At 36.9% G+C, this 23,436-nt stretch overlaps 2 protein-coding genes across 2 annotated transcripts; both read left to right on the top strand.

The window, feature by feature from the left end:
• The first annotated feature begins 1,050 nt into the window (after positions 1-1,050).
• On the top strand, positions 1,051-3,672 carry LOC102670433 (uncharacterized). Its single transcript, XM_014779188.1, has 6 exons — positions 1,051-1,176; positions 1,257-1,632; positions 1,903-2,041; positions 2,162-2,305; positions 2,537-3,506; positions 3,580-3,672. Exons 1-6 carry the CDS (start codon positions 1,051-1,053, stop codon positions 3,670-3,672), a joined length of 1,848 nt encoding a protein of 615 aa, XP_014634674.1.
• A 2,056-nt stretch (positions 3,673-5,728) lies between these two features.
• On the top strand, positions 5,729-6,085 carry LOC100780891 (ribulose bisphosphate carboxylase/oxygenase activase, chloroplastic). The gene has a single exon (XM_003516304.1). It carries the CDS (start codon positions 5,729-5,731, stop codon positions 6,083-6,085), a length of 357 nt encoding a protein of 118 aa, XP_003516352.1.
• Positions 6,086-23,436: the final 17,351 nt, after the last annotated feature.

Here is a 23,436-nt window from a genome sequence, read left to right as displayed (position 1 = left end):
ATTTGTTCTAGACTAGCAGTTCCGGCAATGTAACACAGGTGCAAGTTTTAACTACCCCAATTATAGGCCATCACATAGTTCGACGTAAACACGATCTTTGTCATGATATTTGAATGCATCAACCCAAGGTAGGATGTGGGAAGTGCTAGAGGCTCGTCGCTCGATTGACGGTGCACTCTACTATAATCAATATTCTAAAATACGCTTCAAAGTTTTTTCACAGTAAAGCAAGAGGTAAGGTTAGAAGTATGTTCTAAGTTTTTGATTTGCAGCATCTGAACACCATTTATCGCGAGGTTGGCCGCGAGTATTTTTTGTTCTGAGGGGATATTTGTGAACTAGAAGAAACATATTTCTTGCGTGCAACCTCTCATAATAGGTAGTGGAATGGTGTCCACGGAAGAAGCTGTGCACCACATTGGTATTGTTCATGGCGGAATTCGCAGTAAATTTTCGTCTCTTGTGGACAATATTATTGCGGAAGAAAAAAAGTTGAAGCTGGGAAGTTCGCAGAAAATGTCTTCCGCGAGATTCCACGGAAGAAGATTTCTTCCGCTGTTGTCATGACAACGGCGGAAGACCTCTTCTTCTGTGGAAGCTCACGGAAGATGTCTTCCGTGAGATTCCACGGAAGGAGCTATCTTACACAGTTGTAATGTCCACAGCGGAAGACATCTTCTTCCGTGGATTAATTTGTTTTATAATTTTTAGTTTTAAGATTATTTTGAATGTTATTTTGGTTAGTTCTATTTGTAATTTATGTGAAACACAAAAATATATTTCTTGGTTGAAGTGTTCGTTTTTTTGCTTAGGTTGAAGTATTTTTTGGTTAAATAAACTTTGTAGGTTATAATTTTGAAATTATGTAATTAAAAGTTGAATTTGGTTGTTGTTAAAATATTGGTGTATATGTAGATTAAATACTTGTGTGAGGTTGTCAAATGTTGAATTAGTTCGATATTCATAGTTTGTACATTTTTTTGGGTTGTTGTATTGTTCAAATTATTTAGTTGAATGTTGAATTAGGTGATAGTTATAGTTTGAATTAAGATGGACAAAGATCAATGGGCATATTACTGTACGATGTCCGAAGTTGATATGGATTTTCAAGATGAACAAGATTGTGGTGTGAATGAAGGACATGTTGATTGTTCAGACGCTTTTAATACTTCTCAGGTAATCATGTCAATCAGTTTTAGTTGTTTGGTCTAATGTATGATTTGTGTAAAAATTATTATGTCGTGGTTGTGTCCTAGGTGTTTGCAACCCGAGAAGATGTTTTGCAGTGGGCTCGAACGGTTGCCCATGAAAACGGTTTTGTTGCAGTAATTACGAGGTCTGATACATATACTGGTAGCAGAGGAAGAACTTCATTTGTGTTAATTGGGTGTGAAAGGAGTGGTAAGTACAAGTGTAGGAAGAAAGAATTTGTTAGAAGAGACACAGGCATTAGAAAATGTGGTTATTCCTTTAAGATTCGTGGAAAACTAGTGCATGGAGGTGAAGGTTGGACGGTGAAGCTGATATGTCGGATTCACAACCATGAATTGGCGAAGACCTTAGTTGGACATCTATATGCTGGGAGATTGACAAATGATGAGAAGAATATCATTGCTGATATGACGAAGTTGAGTGTGAAACCAAGAAACATCCTGCTAACGTTGAAGGAGCACAACGCCAACAGTTGCACCACAATCAAACAAATCTACAATGCAAGAAGTGCATATCGTTCTTCAATCAGAGGAGATGACACTGAAATGCAACACCTAATGAGGCTCCTTGAACGTGACCAATACATTCATTGGTATAGATTGAGGGATCAAGATGTGGTGCATGATTTGTTTTGGTGTCACCCAGATGCAGTTAAGTTATGTAACACATGTCATCTTATTTTTTTGATAGACAGTACCTACAAAACAAATAGGTGCAGGCTCCCATTGGTTGACTTTGTAGGGGTGGCACCAACCGGGATGACTTTCTTTGCTGGGTTTGCATATCTGGAGGGTGAGCGCATGAACAATCTTGTATGGGCATTGGAACGGTTTCGATGCCTTTTTTTAAGAAACGATCGCCTTCGTGTTGTTATTGTCACAGACAGAGACCTAGCCCTGATGAATGCTGTGAAAGTTGTGTTTCCGGAGTGTACGAATTTGTTGTGCAGGTTTCACATAGACAAGAATGTGAAGGCAAAGTGCAAATCGCTAATTGGTCAGAAGAATGCCTGGGACTACGTAATGGATAGCTGGGGTAACCTGGTAGAGTGTCCTTCGGAACAGGAGTTCTTGTGCACCTTCAAAGGTTTCAAGTAGCGTGTTCCCCATGGCCAATGTTCGTTGACTACGTATGTGAGACATGGATTGTCCCACACAAGGAGAAGTTTATCAAGGCCTGGAGGAATAAGGTGATGCACCTAGGCAACACAACAACTAATAGGTATTTGCATGTTTTATTATTTTTGTCAAGTTTGTTTAAATGATTGTTTTAGTATAAATGATTGTTATTAATTTGTGTTGTCTGTTGTGTGTTTTAAATGTAGGGTTGAATCTGCTTATTGGTCTCTGAAAAAGGTATTACAGAATAGCGTTGGAGACCTCTGTAGTGTTTGGGATGCAATGAACAACATGATGACGCTGCAGCACACTGAAATTAAAGCATCATTCGAAACAAGTACGCATGTCGTTGGCCATGTTTTTAAGAAAACCTTATACAAGAGGCTTTTGGGAATGGTGTCAAGGTATGCTTTAAATGAAATTTCGATTGAGTTTGAGCGCGTACGTCATTTCAAAGACAATCTGTCTTGTTGTGGTTGTGTCTTGAGAACCACGCTAGGTCTTCCTTGTGCATGCGAGCTACAAAGGTATGCTGGTGGCAGCATCCCACTGGATGTAGTCCATATGTACTGGAGGAGACTTAGTTTTTCAGACCAGGGGCTATGTGAGGCCGAAGTGAGCATCAAGGAAGAGATGGATAGAATATATAAAAGATTAGAGGAACTTGATGTTTGCGGGAAAGTTACTTTCAAGAGTAAACTTCGAGAATTCGCGTTTCTCGATGAGACCTCTATGTGTCCTCCTCCAACAAAGGTTAAGACGAAAGGTGCCCCAAAAAAAGTAATGAAAAGAAGCGAAAGATCGACAAAGCGTGATCCATCTTATTGGGAGTATGTTGATGCTTATCATTCGGTTCAAAACAGCAACACCTCAGTCAGACCCAGTGCATCATCTTTTGAACCACCGAAGCCAGCAAGGATGATCCCCATGTTGGATCAATTTGCGCCATTTATGCATGGTTTCATTGAGGACGTTGTTGATGTGAAAGCGGATGGTAATTGTGGATATCGGTCAGTTTCCGCTTTGTTATGTATGGGAGAAGAGTGTTGGGCCGTGATGCGTAACGAATTAATTAAAGAACTTGGCAAATGGTCACAAGACTACATAAAGATCTTTGGTGGCACGAAGAGATATGAACAACTGAGGTTGTCCCTACACGTGGATGGGTTATCCAAGGTATGTGTTTTATGCTTTTTATTTATATAAATAATGTTTACATGAGTGACACATGTATTTTTTTGTGATTTAGGTTAGTATGGACAAATGGATGGATATAACGGATATGAGATATGTAATTGTGTCAAGATATAATGTAATCCTTGTATCGTTGTCACGACAATAGAGCTTCACATTTTTTCCTCTCAGAAGTCGACCACCGGCCGATTCTTCTTTGCATCGCATGATATACGTCGGTCATGTGTTTGGCAGTCATTTTGTTCAGGTCCATTGAAAATTCGTTTCCTCAAATAATTTCAATTATTGAATGAGTTGGTTTGTTCGTTTAAGTTATTATTGTAATTTCACTTACAACAGGTTTATCTGAAAGATCGTTGTCCCTTACCGCCTATGGCGTTGTTATGGTCAACCAATTCGTATCCGGAGGCAAAACAATGGCCAACTGCATATGTAGGTAGAATGCAGCACTACTTAAGCCTAATGACAATTAATACAACGCACGTAGACCTAAGCGGACACTGAACTTGTAATATTTATGTATCTATATTTACGATTGGATTTATGTTCATGTAATTAATCAGTATTGAAATACTAATGAATTGTTGCGTGAACAAATTGACTAATAAATTTCTTTATTGTACGTATATATATTTAAATTATATAATTGCAGAATAGTTATAAATTTTAACATTTAAATTGCAAATTAAATTTTAATAACAAAGCAAATTTGACCAAAATTGGGATAAATCAATTTTACCTCACTTTCAAAATGGTTTTACATCAATTTTTCTTTTAAAATGGTTTTACATCAATTTTTCTTCTAAAAAAACCAGATGTACTGAAAACAAAAAATAAAGATGTTTTGATTATTTTTTTAAAGTTTGTTAGTCACCATAACATTGTATTAGTTTAAAATATAAATCAATTTTATCAATGACTAATTTTTTTATAAAGGCACATATTTATTACTACTAAAAAAGTAATTTATACTCATACAACTTAATTTTATTTATTAAATACTATTTTAATTCTAATATTATAAAAAACAATATATGTATAATAATGTTAAAATAATTATAATATTAAATAATAAGTTTATTTTACATATTTTTTTTTCTTTAATAAAATTGTGATGTCATAATTTTTATTTTTTCTTTCCATATTTGAATGAATGGAATAACATTATTTTCAACATGACAATTTTTTTTCTTTTCCTAAAACAAATCTCTTTGTTAAATTATTTTATCTTCTTTATTTTATATATTCAAATACCATTATAAATGTGACTCATGTGTGTGGTTTATATTTAAATTTCAAACCATATATTTATAGAGAGACAAACATAAATCATAAATGATGTAAGTAAATGTGTTTTATCACATACATAAACAAATACTAAAATTAATAATTTAAATACAATAAAAATATAAATCCTAATCTATGCGGCATCTCTGTCGCGGCCTAAGACTTCCATCTGCGCGTCACCTCTAGCTCTCCTCAGACAACGAGTCATGATGTCATATAAGTCTGTGCCTTCAGTGACCATTTGGAGGTTGATGACCCGCTCCAAATCCTCAGCAATCGCTCCTAAATCCTTAGCCATCCCCTGGCATCCTTCGCAGTCAACCTGTCACAATCAAAATAACAAAGTCAGTATCACATTTTAAAAAAATTTAAATTATGAAAAACTACACAAGTTATGCTTACCACTGAATGCGTAGAGAGATCGGATGCGACTAAAACCTCGGGGATGGGTGGCTCGACGAACTCCTCATCATGAGGGGGAGGTGGATGTCTCGGCTCAGCAGTCTCCTCGGTCCGCGTGATGAACGGGTGTGAAATCCGAAAAAACCACTCCATGTAGTCTGGCGCCACCTGCCCAGGAACTACACAGAGCTCCCCTGCAGGCACCAAATGGTCTGAAAAATGCAACCACCGTTCATCTATATAATCACCCGTCAAAGAATCATAAACCGGCGGCGGAGGGACCGTCTAAAGGTAGCCAAACTGTCGAAGAACCCGCTCAGGTCGAACATACATGACAATCTGACCCCATCTGAGCTGGCCGGTGTACGACGATATCAAGTCAAAACCCCTGACTCCTCGGTGCTCAGCATAGGGCATCCAGCACACGTCAGTCACAGTCAGGGCATCCAGACGTCTCCGATACGGGTCTCCGATACGATGCCTACACATTTCTCTAGGTGTCATTTAGCTCTTAGATGTCCTTACATTACAATAAGACTAATGGTATGCAATTTATGATTGCATATTTCTTTGGTGCACTCAAGGCTAGAGTATATGATGATGAGGTGAGGAAGTGGATTTCTGTTGTTGGTGTTGACTTCATTGGGAAGAAGCTTGTGAACTCCAAGGAAGGACCTCCAAACTTTGACCAACCGAAGATGACTTTGAGCAAGCTCTTGGAGTATGGTAACATGCTTGTCCAAGAACAAGAGAATGTGGAGAGAGTACAACTGGCAGACATGTACTTGAAAGAGGCTGCTCTTGGTGATGCTAATCAAGATTCCATCAACAGAGGAACTTTCTATGGTTTGTTCTTTTATCCTGAACCTTGATATAGGATATTTGCATATAGCTTAATTAGCATTAGAAATCTGTAGGGGAAACAAAAAAAAAAACTTCTTGTAGAACATATCTCTAAACCTTTGATATTTTTTGTTCACGACTATCCAGAATTTATGTCTTACCAAAATCAGGAAGCTTGGAAAATGAGTGATAATAATATCCTTATAGTGGATCCTTGTTGCTCATTAATATCTTTGCAGGGGTGAAAATGGAGAATTGAGATTGGGAATTCGAAGAGCTGCTCGACCGAGAAATGGTCTTCCTGAATCAATTGTTGGTAGCCAGAGTTATTATCCCAATTTCCTTTCTTTTGTGGCTGATGCTATATCCGCGAAAAGCATGTTTCATGTTTTCTATAGTCCAAGGTACCATACTAATGAATAAGATTTTTTTCGTTTTGCTAGGTGTTTGAAGTACACACTCTAATTATTACCTTTCATTATCATTATGTTGCTGGAAATTATAGATGAAACATCAATTTGAGGTATGTCATGATGACTTATCTGTCAGTTAGTATTGAATCTTAGTTACAATGAAAGTGAAGTATTAGAATATTCTACTTCATATGGTAAGGTATGGAGAAAAGAGTAAGCACCCGAACAAAGCATTTGTTCTTACTAGGAAGGGCTAGATAGATAGCTCACATGTGTCATTTAATTTGTCCTAGTTGTCTATTATTCTTCCAATAAGAGCTTTTCATCCTTGTCAAGGAAGGGATTTAATGGTCAGAAATAGACAGGTAGGCTTTATCAGCAAATATATCCTTATCATCTTGGTGTTGTCCGAAATACTTCCCAAACCATACATGGAGTGGATAGTTAGCTGTTGATAGAACTACATCAACTTTTGTTAAACAACAACAGAACCATATTTGGCATTTATGGATTTTAATTCTAGCTGAGGTTCCTGACCATACTGTGATATTTCCTGTGAAAAGGAATTGGATAACCGATTTAATTTTGCTCTTTCATTTTGTGTTCCTTTATCCTCCTTCTTTATAGTAGGCTTCCCTAATCAACAGTGGAAAACAATCCTGAACCTTGATATAAGATTCCATCAACATGGGAAAAGAATCCTAACTAATCCACATAATTTATGCAGTGTATACAGTCATTTAGACATCCTAACCAAATGACAGCAAATAACAATTCAATTTAGACATCCTAATGCATATATAAATCACACCAAATATAATTTCAATTTACATATAAATGCAATTTTAAATACCATATACACTTTGTAATAGCTAATAAATAAAAAAACTAACTAATAATATCAATAAATTGATGGTTCAGACATAATTTTCAAGAAAAAAAACCAATATACAGCAAAACATGGTCTGCGGAAGAAGTTTCGCAGGTTCTTCCGCGAGAAGGATAGGTAGCCTGTGGAAGAAGGTTCCGCAGGTTCTTCCGCGAGAAGGACATGTACCTTGCGGAAGAAGGTTCCGCAGGTTCTTCCGCGAGCACAAAATGTAGCCTACGGAAGAAGGTTCCGCAGGTTCTTCTGCGTGATCCGCGGAAGACAACGTTCTTCCGCTGGATCTCGCGGAAGAACCTGTAGAAGCTTCTTCCGCTGGATCAAGCGGAAGAACCTTCTTCACCTTCTTCCGCTGGAACCCGCGGAAGAACCTTTTCACCTTTCTTCCGCAGGAGCCCGCGGAAGAACACCTTCTTCCGCTACAATACCCAACGTCCACTTTCACATGCGCAGAAGAAGGTTCTTCTCGTGGAAGAACCTTCGTCTTCAACCTCAAGCACCACACATCACTAATGTCGTCTATTCTACAGCCATTTACGTGATTCAAACAAAGACGAGGTTAGAACACTAACCTGGATGGCGGAAGAAATGCACAAAGAAAAACAATGGGGTTACAGTTTTTTGAAATGGAGAACGAAAGCCGGGGAGAACGAAAGCCTGTGGAGGAGAAGAAGGGAACCAAAATGGAGAAGCAAATGACAAAGAAAGCTTGCGCAGAGGAAGAACGAAAGAAGACGAAGGGAGGGAGATTGCTGGGTGCACAGGCGAAGAAGAAGTGCGGAAGAAGAAAAGTTTTTTTTAAAAAAATATATTAACTTTTATTTTTTAAATGAAGGGTATTTTTGGTAGTTCATTGAATTGCTGGGTGCACTAGCAATTTTGCTGGGTGCACCTAGCAATGCCCTTATTATGAGCTAGCACGAAGCCACAAAATCCTTGCTAGTTCTCAGTGCCTATCTTAATGGCCCAACAATTCTAGTTCTCATTTGCCATTGCGAAAGTCCAACTGCCCTTGTAATTATGAGTCGTTGCAAAGGAGGAAACATTAAGGTCGGTTGCATGCCAACAATAGTTGTTGTCTCAAACTATCTACTTATGAAAGGATGCCAATTTTCTTAGCACGTTATAGGAATCTACAAAGAGAGAAGCCAACACCATCTAAACATTATCAAGCAGAGTAAAAAGAAGATTTTCATAGTGAAGAATTTAGAGAATTTGAGAGGAAAATTCAAGAGTGTATAATGTATATGTATATATTTGTAATATACTTCATAGATTATCTCATGATTTATTTTGTTGGTGTAACTAATGATTAGTTGATTCCATCGTCAAGTACTGTTTACATATCAAAAAAATTTCTAGATAGCTTCTTCACAGAATTTAGAATACTTATGCTTATTATCCATAGTGTTTAACTCACTTAGGGCAGTTTAGATGATGCATATGAGCAGGTATATGAGGAGCCTCTAAAAGGACAAATCGCCATACAAAGCTCTAACATCATTAATCATGAGCAGCAAGTGGATCCGAGGTTGAACAGTGAACATGTAAATGAAAAACACCTAAAGGGTTCTTGGCTATTACAAAGCTTCAACATTCCTAACTTTGAATGGCAAGTGGATCATAGGATGAAGAGTGAAAACACTTGTAGCAAAACAATAAAGCTCTGAAATGCCTAATTTTGATTGGCAAGTGGATCATATGTTAAAGAGTACTACTGAGCAAGAGCATAAACCTTTGGAGGCTGCTTGGTCTTTGCAAAGTTTCAACATTCCTAGTTATGAATCACAATTGGATCTTATGATGAAAATTCAACAAGAGCAAAGAGTTTAGACATCTCTACTTATGAATGGCAAGTCAGTCATAGGATGAAGAGTGAACAAAGGAATGGACAATCATGGAAGTTTCTTGGCTAAAGGATTGCAGGATTACATTTGAAGGCCTAAACCACAAATCATTATTTTAGACTATACGATAAATCTTAGGGACCAAATGGAATGAAATTGTTGCACTAAACACACATGCACATTACACTTCCACATAATTATCTTCCTAGCTATTTTTTTATGATTACCAAAGAAAGGGTTAATATTTCAACATTAATTGGATACTTGGATCAATTGAAATATAAAAATATTCAAGAAAAAGTAACGCATCTTCATATGAACCATATGAGTACTATAAATTGAAGAGTCAACTATGTCCTCACGCTTAGGATTCCTAGCATCCAAAGTCTCGTATGCATGGTGTACTACATGTGTAGTTTGAACGACCTTGTCCTCCCATAATTTTGCGTTCCAACTTTTCCACGTGTTCCATAGAATCATGGCAATATCTGCTAGCTCTTGTTGAGATACTAGCTTGCATATCTCAATCATGAACTCCAAGAATCGTTCTACACATTGCATGATGGGGTATAGGAGATTCCATTTTCTTGCAGATATCCACATATATGTTTTAAGTGAAATTCTGATACTGGGGACAGATGTCGTACAGGATGTCACGACATCGCGCTTCAGAACATGCAGAATGTATATGACCGTATGAACAGATTAAACAAGTGAATAACACAAGAGAATTGTTAACCCAGTTCGGTGCAACGTCACCTACATCTGGGGGCTACCAAGCCAGGGAGGAAATCCACTAAAATAGTGTTAGTTCGAAGATCTAACAGCCACTGTTTACAACCTTCTCACCTAACCACTACCCGTGCAACCTCTACCTAAGAGCCACTCTTAGATATGAGAACCCCTCTCACTCCCTCTCAATCACTCTCCCGTGTTTACAATTAAATCAAATACACACCAGAGATTACTCTCTGAACAATAGAGATCAACTCTACACACTCAGGTCCAACACTTGATGTTAGAGTAACATCAAGGTGGCTCACAAAACACTCAAGTCCCAAAACTCACAAAATAACTCTTCAATCCCGGACTTGGTAGAAAACTCGTGCAGCCTTCATGTTTATATAGCAGTGTGCGTATCTGGGCTGCAACTACTTGTGCTGGATGAGATCTATCATTTTCCTGAAAATCTGCACTTAAAGATCTAAAAGATACAGTTTGATCTTTTAGTTTTTATCTTTAATCTTTAATTCCTGAACGAACTATTCAAGTTTGTAATTCGAACTTTAATTATCTTTTAATTCGTTCCTAAAGATAGATCGCCAAATCTGTTGCTAACTGCACATTAATCTGTTAAAGATATAACAGATTTATGTGTCCAGTATTTTCGGGCCGGATGTCAGGACATCGTGTCCGACATCGTGGATCCTGCAGCTTCAATTCTTCATTTGACATTTTATCTTGACTTATGCATTGTGCAGCCCAATCTGATTCCTTGTCATAACGTTGGACATCATGTGCAGCAACTCCAGCTTTCCTTCATTGTCTAAGTGCTTATGTTTTAACAAAATTTTAGCCAATCTTTTAAAGCTAAGTAAAGCTAAGCACTAACATTAAGTATGAATACAATGGAGGAAGGTGTGCCAGCAGTTCTCCATATCAATATCCCAAAAAACACACGTTAATCCATAAGCTATACCTCAAGATTGCAATTGAGCTTGAGCAAACAATCATCCTCTATAAGCTTTGCCATTAGAATACGTTTACCTTTAGGGGGCGTTTGGTAGGGGATAACTATTTTAATGTCTGGGAATCATGACAAACATAGGAAATAAAGATTCCCAATCTGAGATTTGCAGGAAACTGAATTTCTCTCATACCAAACTCCTCCTTAGGGGAATGCTCAAGCTCCAAATTGCTCTCCTTTCTCTTGGGACTTTTTGACATTTTAAGTCCATCAATTGCTCCTTTAAACACTTATATGCATACTTTACTGAGTAAATCCCATCTTTTCTCTAATTCCATACTCTAACATCCTCTTGGTCCATGCATAAAGGGGGAATAATTAGAATAGCTGGAACATCTCTTTCATCAAACATAGACATAATCATCCCTATATTCCAGCACATACCATCCTGTTCAAAGAGAGTATTCACCACCCAAATTTTACATGCTAATGGAACTGCTGATCTAACATGAGTGTTGCTATCCCGAAGCCAAGGGTCATCCCATATTTTCACTTTGAGGCCATTTCTAATCGTCCATCTACAACCTTGATGCATCGAAACCTAAAAAGCACAAATACTATGTGTTCTTAAGTTCCATGTATGTTACCTTATAATATCTATGGAAAATGAGGATGATTTTGATAGTTGTCATACCCTAATTTCGTCTAGGGACGATCGTTGGCCAACATTTGGATTCTTGCCGGCTGAATTGAGCTGCTTAACACTAATTGTCGCGCAATCTATAGGGTTTTGTGATGTTTTGGAAGGAAATGTGCAAAATGTTCAAAAGAGGGGCAAAATTGTCACTTTGGGGACATTTTCTAGCCCCTGGGCCTACTAGAAAGCTTAGGGATGAAGCAACCAGCTCGCTTAGGCAAGCTAGGTTGCCTTTGGAGGAAACAACCAGCTCGCATGGGTGAGCTGATGTGCAACCTCCTCCGCTCATTTTCCTATAAATAGGCATGAGGGGCTAAAGGGAAAGGGCTCAACATCATTTATAAGAAGTTTTCAATGAAATTAGTGAGAAGGAGGAGAAAGAAGAAGAAAAATTAAGGCCGAGGCGCTTCCGTAACACTTTCATAACGTTTCTTTGATCAATTCCGTGACCGTTCTTCATCTGTTCTTCATCGTTCTTCGATCTTCGACTGGTTAGTTTTCTATTTTGAAGCTTTGAATTCATTCTATGCACCCTTAGGGGTCCATCCTTGCTTTGCATGTCTTCATCTTTATTCTTCTACCATCAGTGATCTTTTTCTTTGTTTTAAGCGAGTTTTGACCGATCGTTTAAGCTGTAATCTCACTTGATCAATGTTAAAATGAATTTTAGCCGATCATTTGTGTTGTAATCTTGTTTAATCACCGTTAAAATAAAATTCAACCGATGGTTTATGCTATAACCTCGGTTAATCATAAAAAAATAGGTTTCAACCGGTCATTTTCTTTGAAAGTTCTCTTTAAATGAGTTGGGAAATAACTAAGTGAAAGCAAAACTAAAATCAACTCATAATTAAGCTTTTGTTTGCAAGAAAATCGCTTGAATTCGTTCAAAGGTCCAACGCCTTAAACTGTCTTTTTGCTTTTATCGGTTAAAACGAATCGTTTAAAAGTCTAAAATCAACACTCTGCATAACTTTCTTGCTTTTCAAAGAACTACGTGGGTCTAAGTTCCTCATCGCAATTAAGGATATGTAGGAGCAAGAGTCTTGCTCTTGTCGACCCCAAAAAGATAAAAAAATGTAAAAAAGGGAAAATAAAACAAACTTGAAGTCATGATTTTGCACATTTGATTAAAGACTGTCGTCCCTTGTGGCGGACGCGTGGGGTGCTAATACCTTCCCTGTGCGTAAAAAACTCCCGAACCTTTATTTCTTAAAATTCGTAGACCCGCTTTTGGTTTTTCTCGCGTTTTCCTTGAATAAACGTTGGTGGCAACTCCGTGCATTTTTCCTTCCTTGGAAGATGCACCCATGAGCCTTGTGTCGCCCTCCCGTCGAATGGTAGGTTGCGACAATAGTATTCTTTTCTTTTGCAGAAAATTTGGGTAATAATTTAATGTTTTCCATTTTCTTTTATCTGCACTTTTCCAGGGCATCATCTTTGGGAAAAGAGATATGGGTAAATTTCTCGAGAAAGGTTGACTACTGATCGAGGTCGTACCCGAATCAAATAAACATTAAAAATGCAATATCTAGGAAGTGATCCTAGGTCGTCTCCCAACGAGCAATGGTCAACCAAATGTTCATAACAGACAGTAATAAAACAGTAACGAATTGGGGGGGGGCTGTTTTTTTTTTTTTGGAAATTAAACAGCAAGTAAATTTGAATTAGAAAATATCAGAATTAAAACACGTTGTTTCCCCTTGATTCACAAGCAAGTCTCTTATCCTAGGTTACGAGGATTTATCCTTTATCAATTCAACCACTTAATCCAACCCTAAATTAAATTACTAAGCGAAATTTAACATAAGACATTCATTATGTGATTAAGCAACACATACACCAATTAATCATGAACGAAACTGATCATTAAGCATGGACGTAAATTAAGTGCAGAGACAATTAATCAAGCACTAAGCATGCATGGATTAATAGCAACAAATACAGAGTAATTGGTGAAGAGGAAAAACTGAGCAGAATGCAATAGTAATAATAAAACCTCAAAGAGAGTTGTGCTTGATCCTCAAGAGAAAACAACGTTGGAGACTTAGCCTTCCATTAATCAATAGAAAATGAAATTGTAGTAGAAAACGAAGAAAACTAGAATTATTTTCCAAAATGAAAGAGAGAGAGAGAGAGAGAAAGAGAGAGAGAGAGAGCCTAAAACTAGAACCCTGGTGCTATTATATAGTTCTCAGTCCCAAAGCTTACAAATCTGTTTTAAGTCCAATCCCATTAATAAAATAAAATCTAGATAAGATAAGATATAGATAAAATAATATCTAGATGAAATAAAATCTAGATAAAATAAGATCTAGATAAAATAAGATCTAGATGAGATAAAATCTAGATGAAATAATATCTAGATGAGATAAAATCTAGATAAGATAAGTTTTGGTAGAATAAAATTGCCTGCTCTCTTCAAGTCCAAGCCCAATTACTTATAATTCTTATGAAATTAAATTAAAAACATAAAATTAATCCAGTAGGCCCAAATGATAAAACTGCATAATTAATTTGACAATTAAGGCTAATTAGTAATTAAAATGGTGACAAAAAGGGTTAAGAAATATGAAAAAATGATGACACATCAAATCCCCTCACAGTTAGCCTTTTGCACTCCTGGGCAAAATGAAAAAACAAAGTAAGAGACAAATCCAGAGACATTAAAGAGAAACAAACAGACACAACAACAATTACATATTTCTCAATGAATCTCAAGGAATGAAAAGAATGGGTAACATGCAACATGTAAAGAGTTAAAGAGTCAAGGTTGTCATGAAAATCATCCAAGCATCTCAAACATGGCAAGATAGTAAATCAGCTCAAGAATGAAAAGTGATAAAGCCTCACAAGATATGCACTCTATCTCTCAAGTGTCCAGGCTACTGTTTACTCTCAGAGCACCCATGAAAACAAACACCACATAGACTTGGCAAGACTCTAAAATTGGCAACCACATCACAAGCACATGTACATGAGGATCAAAAGGTCCTTTAAGGTTGTAATGGGGCCAAGGACAAGGTAGATGAAAGTATGGGATGGTAGCTAAAACACAAAGGAATAGAGGAGCAATGGGGAATAAGTGGGAAGTAAGAAAAAATAATAAACCCCAAAACCAAAATTATAAATTAAGCTCTAAAAGGTAACCCAAAACAAAATCAACCGAGTCCTTAAACCAATTCAAGTCTTCAAACCAAGACCTCATTTATTCAACCTCATTCTTTTTCTATTTTTTTTTCTTTTTCTTTTTATTTTTTTATGAACGTGAACAGTAGCAATTGAAAGCATTTGAAAAATAAAGAAACAATTAGGCAATATATGTATATACATCAAGCATGGCCAACAAAACATATCATCCAATGAAACATACCCCCCCCCCCTTCACACTTATTCCCAAAACAATTCTAAAGCTCCAAAATTCCTTAAGGGTAGGGTGAAATCATGGTTTTTCACTTAAGGCTTGTAATGAGCTTCAAAACAAAGAAAGGGGAACATAGGCTCAAAGGGGCTATCAAAGGAATTAATTCAAGGTAGGCTCATTTGGCTAGAGGCTTATAAGAACAAAATGCCTAAATCATCTCCCAACATGCATGTGAAGCAAGAAGTATCAACAAGAGTAAAGCCAAGGCTATTGTGCAAGCAATCAATGGGACAAAACACATCGAACAAAATAGATGATGATGGCTCAAATTCTCACCAAGGGGAAATCTATCACTTTCAATTCGAGCTTTCAAAACTAACTTGACATGTAGAGAAAAACAAGGATTCAATTCACAAAATGCCAAGAAACTCCTATTTCAAAAACAATTACCCATTACCTGTACATAACCTATAATTCAAAGAGAAAATGTAATGTTGTACACAAAACATAAAACCAAAATAACAAAATTAACCTAGAAAACCTAACAAAATTAAACTAGAAAACCTAATAAAATTAAAGAACAATCTTCTCCCCCCCCCCCCCCCCCCCCACTTAAATAACACATTGTCCTCAATGTAGCACAATCATAAGATCAAGAACAATCAAAGCAATCCATAAATTTGGACAAGTGCAATAAAAGTAAAGAAGGAGACAGAAAAAGAAAACTCCCTAAGTCATGGCGGAAGAGAAGTAGGGTGAAGTAAGGAGGTCTCCTCCACCACTACATCCAAAGGAGGGATTTCTGAGGAATGGTTTAAGCTGGTGTCCATTGACCTTGAAGCTCTTATCTATGGATTCACTTTTGATCTCAACTATACCATAGGGAAAAACATTAGTCACCACAAAAGGACCAATCCACTTTGACCTCAACTTACCACTCATGAGTCCGAGCCTAGAGTTATACAATAAAGCTTTCGGTCCAACCACGAAGTCCTTCTTAGCTATCAAGTTGTCATGGAACTTCTTGGTCTTCTCTTTGTAGATTTGGAATTCTCATATATCGCTAATAGCTCATTCTCCGTGGTAGTGTAATTTGCTTGAGCAGCATCCAAAGTTCTGGAAGCGTAGTAAATCACTTGAGGCAGCTTAACAATCTTTTGAGCGAGGACAGCCCCCAATGCGTAATTGGATGCATCGCACATTAGCTCAAATGGGCCTGTCCAATCAGGTGCCTGAATGATAGGGGTGGTAGTCACCACACACTTGAAGCAATCAAAAGCCTCTTTGCATTGGTCATCAAAATCAAACTCCACCTCCTTTTGCAGCAGATTGGATAGTGGAAGGGCCACTTTGCTAAAATCCTTGATAAAGCGCCTATAAAACCCTGCATGACCAAGAAAAGAACAAACCTCTCGTACACAAGAGGGGTAAGGCAATTGTGAAATAACATCTATTTTTGCAGGGTCTACCTCTATGCCCCTATTGGAAATGATATGCCCTAAAACTATACCTTGTTCTACCATGAAGTGACATTTTTCAAAATTCAGCACAAGGTTAGTTTCAATGCATCTACTAAGAACTCTTTCCAGACTATCCAAACATGTATCAAAAAAGGGTCCATAAACAGTAAAATCATCCATAAAAACCTCCATGCAACTCTCTAAAAAATCACTGAAAATGCTAAGCATACACCGCTGGAAGGTACCAAGGGCGTTGCATAGGCCAAAGGGCATCCTCCTATAGGCAAAAGTGCCAAACGGACAGGTGAATGTGGTCTTTTTCTTTATCCTCAGGAGCAATATGAATTTGTAAATAACCAGAAAAACCATCAAGAAAACAGTAATGAGACTTACCTGCCAAGCGCTCCAGCATTTGATCAATGAAAGGCAGGGGAAAATGATCTTTTCTGGTTACCTGGTTCAGCCTCCTATAATCAATGCAGACTCGCCAGCTGTTCTGCGCTCTTGTGGGAATAAGCTCATCCTTTTCATTCTTGATCACTGTGACGCCTGTCTTCTTAGGAACCACTTGAACTGGACTCACCCACTGGCTGTCAGGAAAAGGGTAGATGATTCCAGCTTTTAAGAGCTTGGTCACTTCCTTTTTCACTACATCTAGAATGACGGGGTTGAGTCGCCGCTGTGGCTGCCTCACTAGCTTAGCTCCATCCTCTAAAAGTATCCTATGCATGCAGGTAGATGGGATAATACCAGGAATTTCTGCTAAAGTCCATCCAATGGCTTTCTTGTGCTTCTTGAGAACTAGCAACAACTTCTCCTCTTGCTCAACAACAAGGGAGGCAGAGATGATCACTAGAAATTTTTCCTCATCCTCCAACTAAGCATATTTGAGGGTTGCTGGTAAGGGTTTCAACTCTGGTGTGGGTGGTGGCTGAACAGTGGGAGGAACCAGGGTAGGAGAAGAAGAAGGTTCCTCAGCATATACCTCATAAAGCAAGTCAGAAGTATATGTACTTCCTGCAACATGGTTAGTGCATTCTGACTCTAAAAAATCAACATCAAGAGGTACAACACCAGACTCAAATTCAAATTCATGCTTAGCATAAAAATCAGATACAGGATCAAATTCAAACTCAGATTCAAATTCAATGCATAAGGAATGAGAAGTATGCAGATCAGATAAAAATGGATGTTTCCTACCATGAAGAACATAATCAAAATCAAACATATAATCATCAACAATCTGATCAATTATCTCAGCACGAAAAATAGAATGATCCTTAGATGGATGTTTCATGGCATCCAGAATGTTAAAATGAACAACAATATCACCAAATTCCATAGACAATGTGCCAGCATAAACATCTATCTTGGTTCGAGCTGTTTTCATAAATAGCCTGCCTAAAATAATTGGAACTGAACCATGGGAAAATCCCTCATCCATATTAAGAACATAAAAATCAATAGGAAAAATAAGTTCACCAACCCGAACCAGCACATCCTCTATGAAACCTGCGGGGTAAGCAACACTTTTATTTGCCAAATGAATCACTACATTTGTAGATTGCAAAGGTCCAAGAGATAAAGAATTGAAAATGGACAAAGGCATGACACTAACTGATGCTCCTTGATCTAGCATGGCATTCTCAAATTTACTGTTCCCAATAATGCAAGGTATACAGAAAGTACTTGGGTCCTTACATTTCTCAGGAATGTGAGGAACAAATTTACCTATCAATGCTGACACATTTCTGCCCATGCTAATCCTTTCATTGCCTTTGAGCTTCCTTTTGTGGGTGCACAGCTCCTTTAGAAACTTGGCATATCTTGGAATTTGCTTGATGGCATCCAGCAGAGGTATGTTCACCTCTACTTTCTTGAAGGTCTCCAAGATCTCATTTTCTGCTTCTTCCATCTTTTTGTTTGGAATTGCTCTAGATGGGAATGGAAGAGGGATAAGAGGTTGCGGTAAGTCAGAATTATTAGAAGAAGGTCCACCTGCACGAAAATTTTTGTTAGGAAGCTTTCTCCTTTGTGCGACTATCTCATCCCCTTTCTTAGGTGTAGACGGAAGCTTGACAGGTTCAGGTGCAGGTGCAGGTGCAGGTGCAGGTGCTGCTACTGGTGGAGGCACTTGAATTTGGTTGCCAGACCTCAAGGTGATGACACTCACATTTTTTGGATTCTACACAGTTTGTGAAGGCAATTTGTCAGAATTTTGGGACTGAGCTTGGTTCAACTGAGTAGCCATCTTCCCCATCTGATTTGTCAGACTCTGAAAGGAGGCTCTTGTCTCTTGCTGAAATTGCATATTCTGGATGGTCATTTGCCTCACTAACTCTTCTAAGGAAGGTTGAGGAGGAGCCTCAGTTGCTTGTTGTCTTTGCGGTGACTGTTGTTGTTGTTGCTGCTGTATTGGAGGAGGAACATACGGCTTGCTTGGACCAGCAACATTCTGAAAAAGAGGGACAGGCTGTTGTTGTTGTGGAGGACTTGTCCATCTCAAATTTGGATGATTCCTCCAACCTGGATTGTATCTATTGCTTGAAAGGTCATAATTATTTTGTTGTTATTGGTTTTGCCGCTGAGGAGGTCTATTATAAATGTTTGCAGCATAAGCTTCAGGTTGCTCATCGACTCCAGATTGCTGCAAAGAAGGACATAGATTTGTATGGTGATCTGTAGAAGAACATAGACCACAGACTCTTGCAACAGGTGTAGATTTATGATTCATGGCAAGTTGAGTTACTAGGTTGATCAAGGCATCAAGTTTTCCTTCAAGCTTTTTATTTTCAGTAGATGAAGATGAATCCGTGACCACCTCATGGACTCCTCTAAGAACAATAGCATCATTTCTTGCACTGAATTGTTGGGAGTTGGAAGCCATCTTCTCAATCAAATTCCTAGCCTCAGCAGGGGTCATATCACCAAGAGCTCCACCACTGGCAGCATCAATCATACTCCTCTCCATGTTGCTAAGTCCCTCATAGAAATATTGAAGAAGGAGTTGCTCAGAAATCTGGTGGTGAAGACAACTTGCACACAATTTCTTGAATCTTTCCCAGTACTCATACAGGCTTTCTCCACTAAGTTGCCTGATGTCTGAAATGTCTTTTCTGATGGCAGTGGTCCTAGATGTAGGGAAGAATTTCTCCAACACCCTCTTAAGTTCATCCCAGCTTAAAATGGACCTGGGAGCAAGGTAGTATAGCCAATCTTTTGCCACTTCCTCCAAAGAATGAGGAAAAGCCTTTAGAAAGATATGATCTTCTTGGACGTCAAGGGGCTTCATGGTGGAACAAACAATATGGAACTCCTTAAGATGCTTATGAGGATCTTCACCTACAAGACCATGAAACTTGGGCAGCAAATGTATTAGTCCAGTCTTGAGAACATATGGAACACCCTATCAGGATATTGAATGCACAAGCTTTCATAAGTGAAATCAGGTGAAGTCATCTCCCTAAGAGTCCTCTCACAAGGTGGAGGTTGAGCCATGTTCTCAGTATAAAAATTAGTAGTGGAATGCTCAAAATCAGAATATTCAGAATCACCCTCAATAGAATGCTCAGAATGCTCAAAATGCACAGAATGCACACTATGCCTAACTAATCTATGAAAGGTTCTATCTATTTCAGGATCAAAGGGTTGTAAATCAGCTGGATTGCCCCTAGTCATGCACTATATGCAGCAAATAATGTCTTTCTCAACAAGCACCTAACAAGGGGGTAAAACTACAGCTATACTCAAATGATATCAAAATGAGCTGAAATTTTTTGAGGAACACCCTAAAATCATGAAAAGATAGCACAAAAAATTTCAAACAAAAATTCAAAGTTTAACTATGAGAACTACCTAAGCAAATTTTAGAAAAATAGGACAATAATACTTGAAAAATAAAAATAAAAACTTAGTAAACGACTGATTTTTGGAGTTTGGGAAGCCCCAACCGGCTACAGCCGGTTGCCACAACATGGGAAATTTTTTTCTACCCCAAATGCATATATAATAATAGTTATTCTGATACCTGGAGCAAAAGTTATGGCCGTTTTAAGTTTTGCTAAAAATAAGTTCAAAAAATTTGTCTCTCTCAAATAATGCCGCACCAAGTGCTCCTGGTATTTTTCACACAAAATATGGATCAAAAGAAGCTATCACACAAAAATTCAACCAAAAATAACAACTCTAACTATCCAAACAAAAATTGTTAATTAAATTGCAAAATCCGTCACTAATTGCCAGTCGCTAATTACTGTTTAGCACTGTTCACAGCAAAACAAAAGGCTGAATCAATCGCTGAATCCGTCACTAAAACAGTCGCTAAAACAGTCGCTAAATAGGGAATGAAATTGAATTGCAAAACAGAACACTACACAAAATAAGATAACAAAACACTATTATGAACCTTTGGCCTATTGCTCCTTGCCAACGACGCCAAATTTGATCGAGGTTGTACCCGAATCAAATAAACATTAAAAATGCAGTATCTAGGAAGTGATCATAGGTCGTCTCCCAACGAGCAATGGTCAATCAAATGTTCATAACAAATAGTAATAAAACAGTAACGAATTGGGGGGTTATTTGTTTTTGTAAATTAAACAGCAAATAAATTTGAATTAGAAAATATCAAAATTAAAACATGTTTCCCCTTGATTCACAAGCAAGTCTCTTATCCTAGGTTACGAGGATTTATCCTTTATCAGTTCAACCACTTAATCCAACCCTAAATTAAATTACTAAGCGAAATTTAACATAAGGCATTCATTATGTGATTAAGCAACACATACACCAATTAATCATGAACGAAACTAATCATTAAGCATGAACGTAAATTAAGCGCAAAGACAATTAATCAAGCACTAAGCATGCATGGATTAATAGCAACAAATACAGAGTAATTGGTGAGGAGAAAAACTTAGCAGAATGCAATAGTAATAATAAAACCTCAAAGAGAGCTGTGCTTGATCCTCAAGAGAAAACAACGTTGGAGACTTAGCCTTCCATTAATCAATAAAAAATGAAATTGTAGTAGAAAACGAAGAAAACTAGAATTATTCTGCAAAACGAAAAAAAAACTAAAATGAAAGAGAGAGAGAGAGAGAGCCTAAAACTAGAACCTTGGTACTGTTATATAGTTCTCAGCCCCAAAGCTTACAAATCTATTTTAAGTCCAAGCCCATAAATAAAATAAAATCTAGATAAGATAAGATCTAGATAAAATAATATCTAGATGAAATAAAATCTAGATAAGATAAGATAAGATAAGATCTAGATAAAATAATATCTAAATGAGATAAAATCTAGATATGATAAGATAAAATCTAGATGAAATAATATCTAGATGAGATAAAATCTAGATAAGATAAGATTTGGTAGAATAAAATTGTCAGCTCTCTTCAAGTCCAAGCCCGATTCCAGATTTAAGCCCAATTACTTATAATTCTTCTGAAATTAAATTAAAAACACAAAATTAATCCAGTAGGCCCAAATAGTAAAACTGCATAATTAATTTGACAATTAATGCTAATCAGTAATTAAAATGGTGACAAAAAGGGTTAAGAAATATGAGAAAATGATGACACATCAGCTACATGTGACGAAAATTATCAAGAAAAGCTTTTGTATTAGTGATCATGGCATATTTCACTAAAATAAAACTATCATTTTAATCTTATAAATAAATCTCAGTATCTCGAGGGATTGGTCCTTGACTTTTAGTTGAGAGATACCCTAGTTTACACCAAAAATATCATGTTAATGATAAAAAAATATATGTTATTAGCTTTGGGATATAACTTAATTTAATTAAAAATGATTAATTTGTTAGTATAATTTACACGTTTATACTAATAATATGTATAGATCTTGAATGGTCTAACTAATAACATGAAATATTGTTAATCTTAAAAAAATACACCAGTAAGAGAATATTGCTTCTGGATTTGAACATATTACTACATTATTACAAAAAAGACATTCAACATCGGTTGAAAAAGGTTGTTAACATTGGTTTTGAACCAATGTCCTGTATATATTTTAACATCAATTATTTACAAACCAATGTTGAAATGCTACATTCATAGCTAAATTTGATTAGAATTCCACATTGGTTTTGGTGTGAATCGATGTAAAAGTAGCTTCTCAACATTGGTTTTGGTAAGAACCAATGTGGAAGTAGCTATTTAACATCGGTTTTGCCTAAAACCGATGTTGAATATCATATTTCTACATTGGTTTTCTCTAAACCAATGTAGAATGTACATTTTTTTTTTGTTTTAACAATAAACCCAACCTGTAATTCAAAAAAGGAAAAAATCAGACCTAAACAATTTCAATGATACAATATATTTATATTGGAATTACTAATACATTTACTAATAGTTTCATGTTAATAGATGATGCAAATCATGTTTACAAGTCTAGTCCAAATCAAAGCTTTGGTAAAATGCAGGTTAAACTATTCTAAACATCCTTAAGCATTCAATGCTCAATAATCATAAGATAATTGACATTATGTAATTGAAAGTGCAATAAATTTAATGATTTTTTTTCAAGTAAACAACATAGCATCGTCTTCCAATCATTATTGATAGCCTCCGAGACTATGATGAACATCCAATGCATAGCCACACTCAATGCCTCCAATTTTAAAATTACTCTAAATTCAATATGGAATTTATTATATACCATAATTTCAAACTAATAAAATGTCATTAATGATATTGTAGCATGTTTGTACTAAATTACTTACTTTTACTTTAATCTAGTTAACTTTCTAGGATGAATTTGAGTGTTTAGCATGGAATCCCTTCGAAGCTCTGGTTAAAAGAAACATGCATGAAAATTGTAAGATCAAAACATTCATGTATATATATTACGAAGGAAATAGTAAATATGTTTCAAATTAAAACTTATTGGTTAACCATGCTTTTGAATTTAGGGCCACCATTCTTGTGCAAGGAACAAAACCATACAACAACATTCTCGCTATGAAAGATCACCACAAGTTGCCAACGTTGTCTGCAT

This window comes from Glycine max, chromosome 1 (genome assembly GCF_000004515.6).
Source record: "Glycine max cultivar Williams 82 chromosome 1, Glycine_max_v4.0, whole genome shotgun sequence".
NCBI classification, from domain to species: Eukaryota; Viridiplantae; Streptophyta; class Magnoliopsida; order Fabales; family Fabaceae; genus Glycine; species Glycine max.
Note: the sequence above shows the minus strand (reverse complement) of the source record. Positions and strands in the feature narration are given on the sequence as shown.

Coding starts and splice junctions, on each gene's coding strand:
- LOC102670433 (XM_014779188.1), top strand. CDS start 1,051: ATGGACAAAGATCAATGGGCATATTACTGTACGATGTCCGAAGTTGAT. Junction 2,306..2,536: donor TGCACCTTCAAAGGTTTCAA/GTAGCGTGTTCC, acceptor TTTTAAATGTAG/GGTTGAATCTGCTTATTGGT. Junction 3,507..3,579: donor ACGTGGATGGGTTATCCAAG/GTATGTGTTTTA, acceptor TTTGTGATTTAG/GTTAGTATGGACAAATGGAT.
- LOC100780891 (XM_003516304.1), top strand. CDS start 5,729: ATGTCCTTACATTACAATAAGACTAATGGTATGCAATTTATGATTGCA.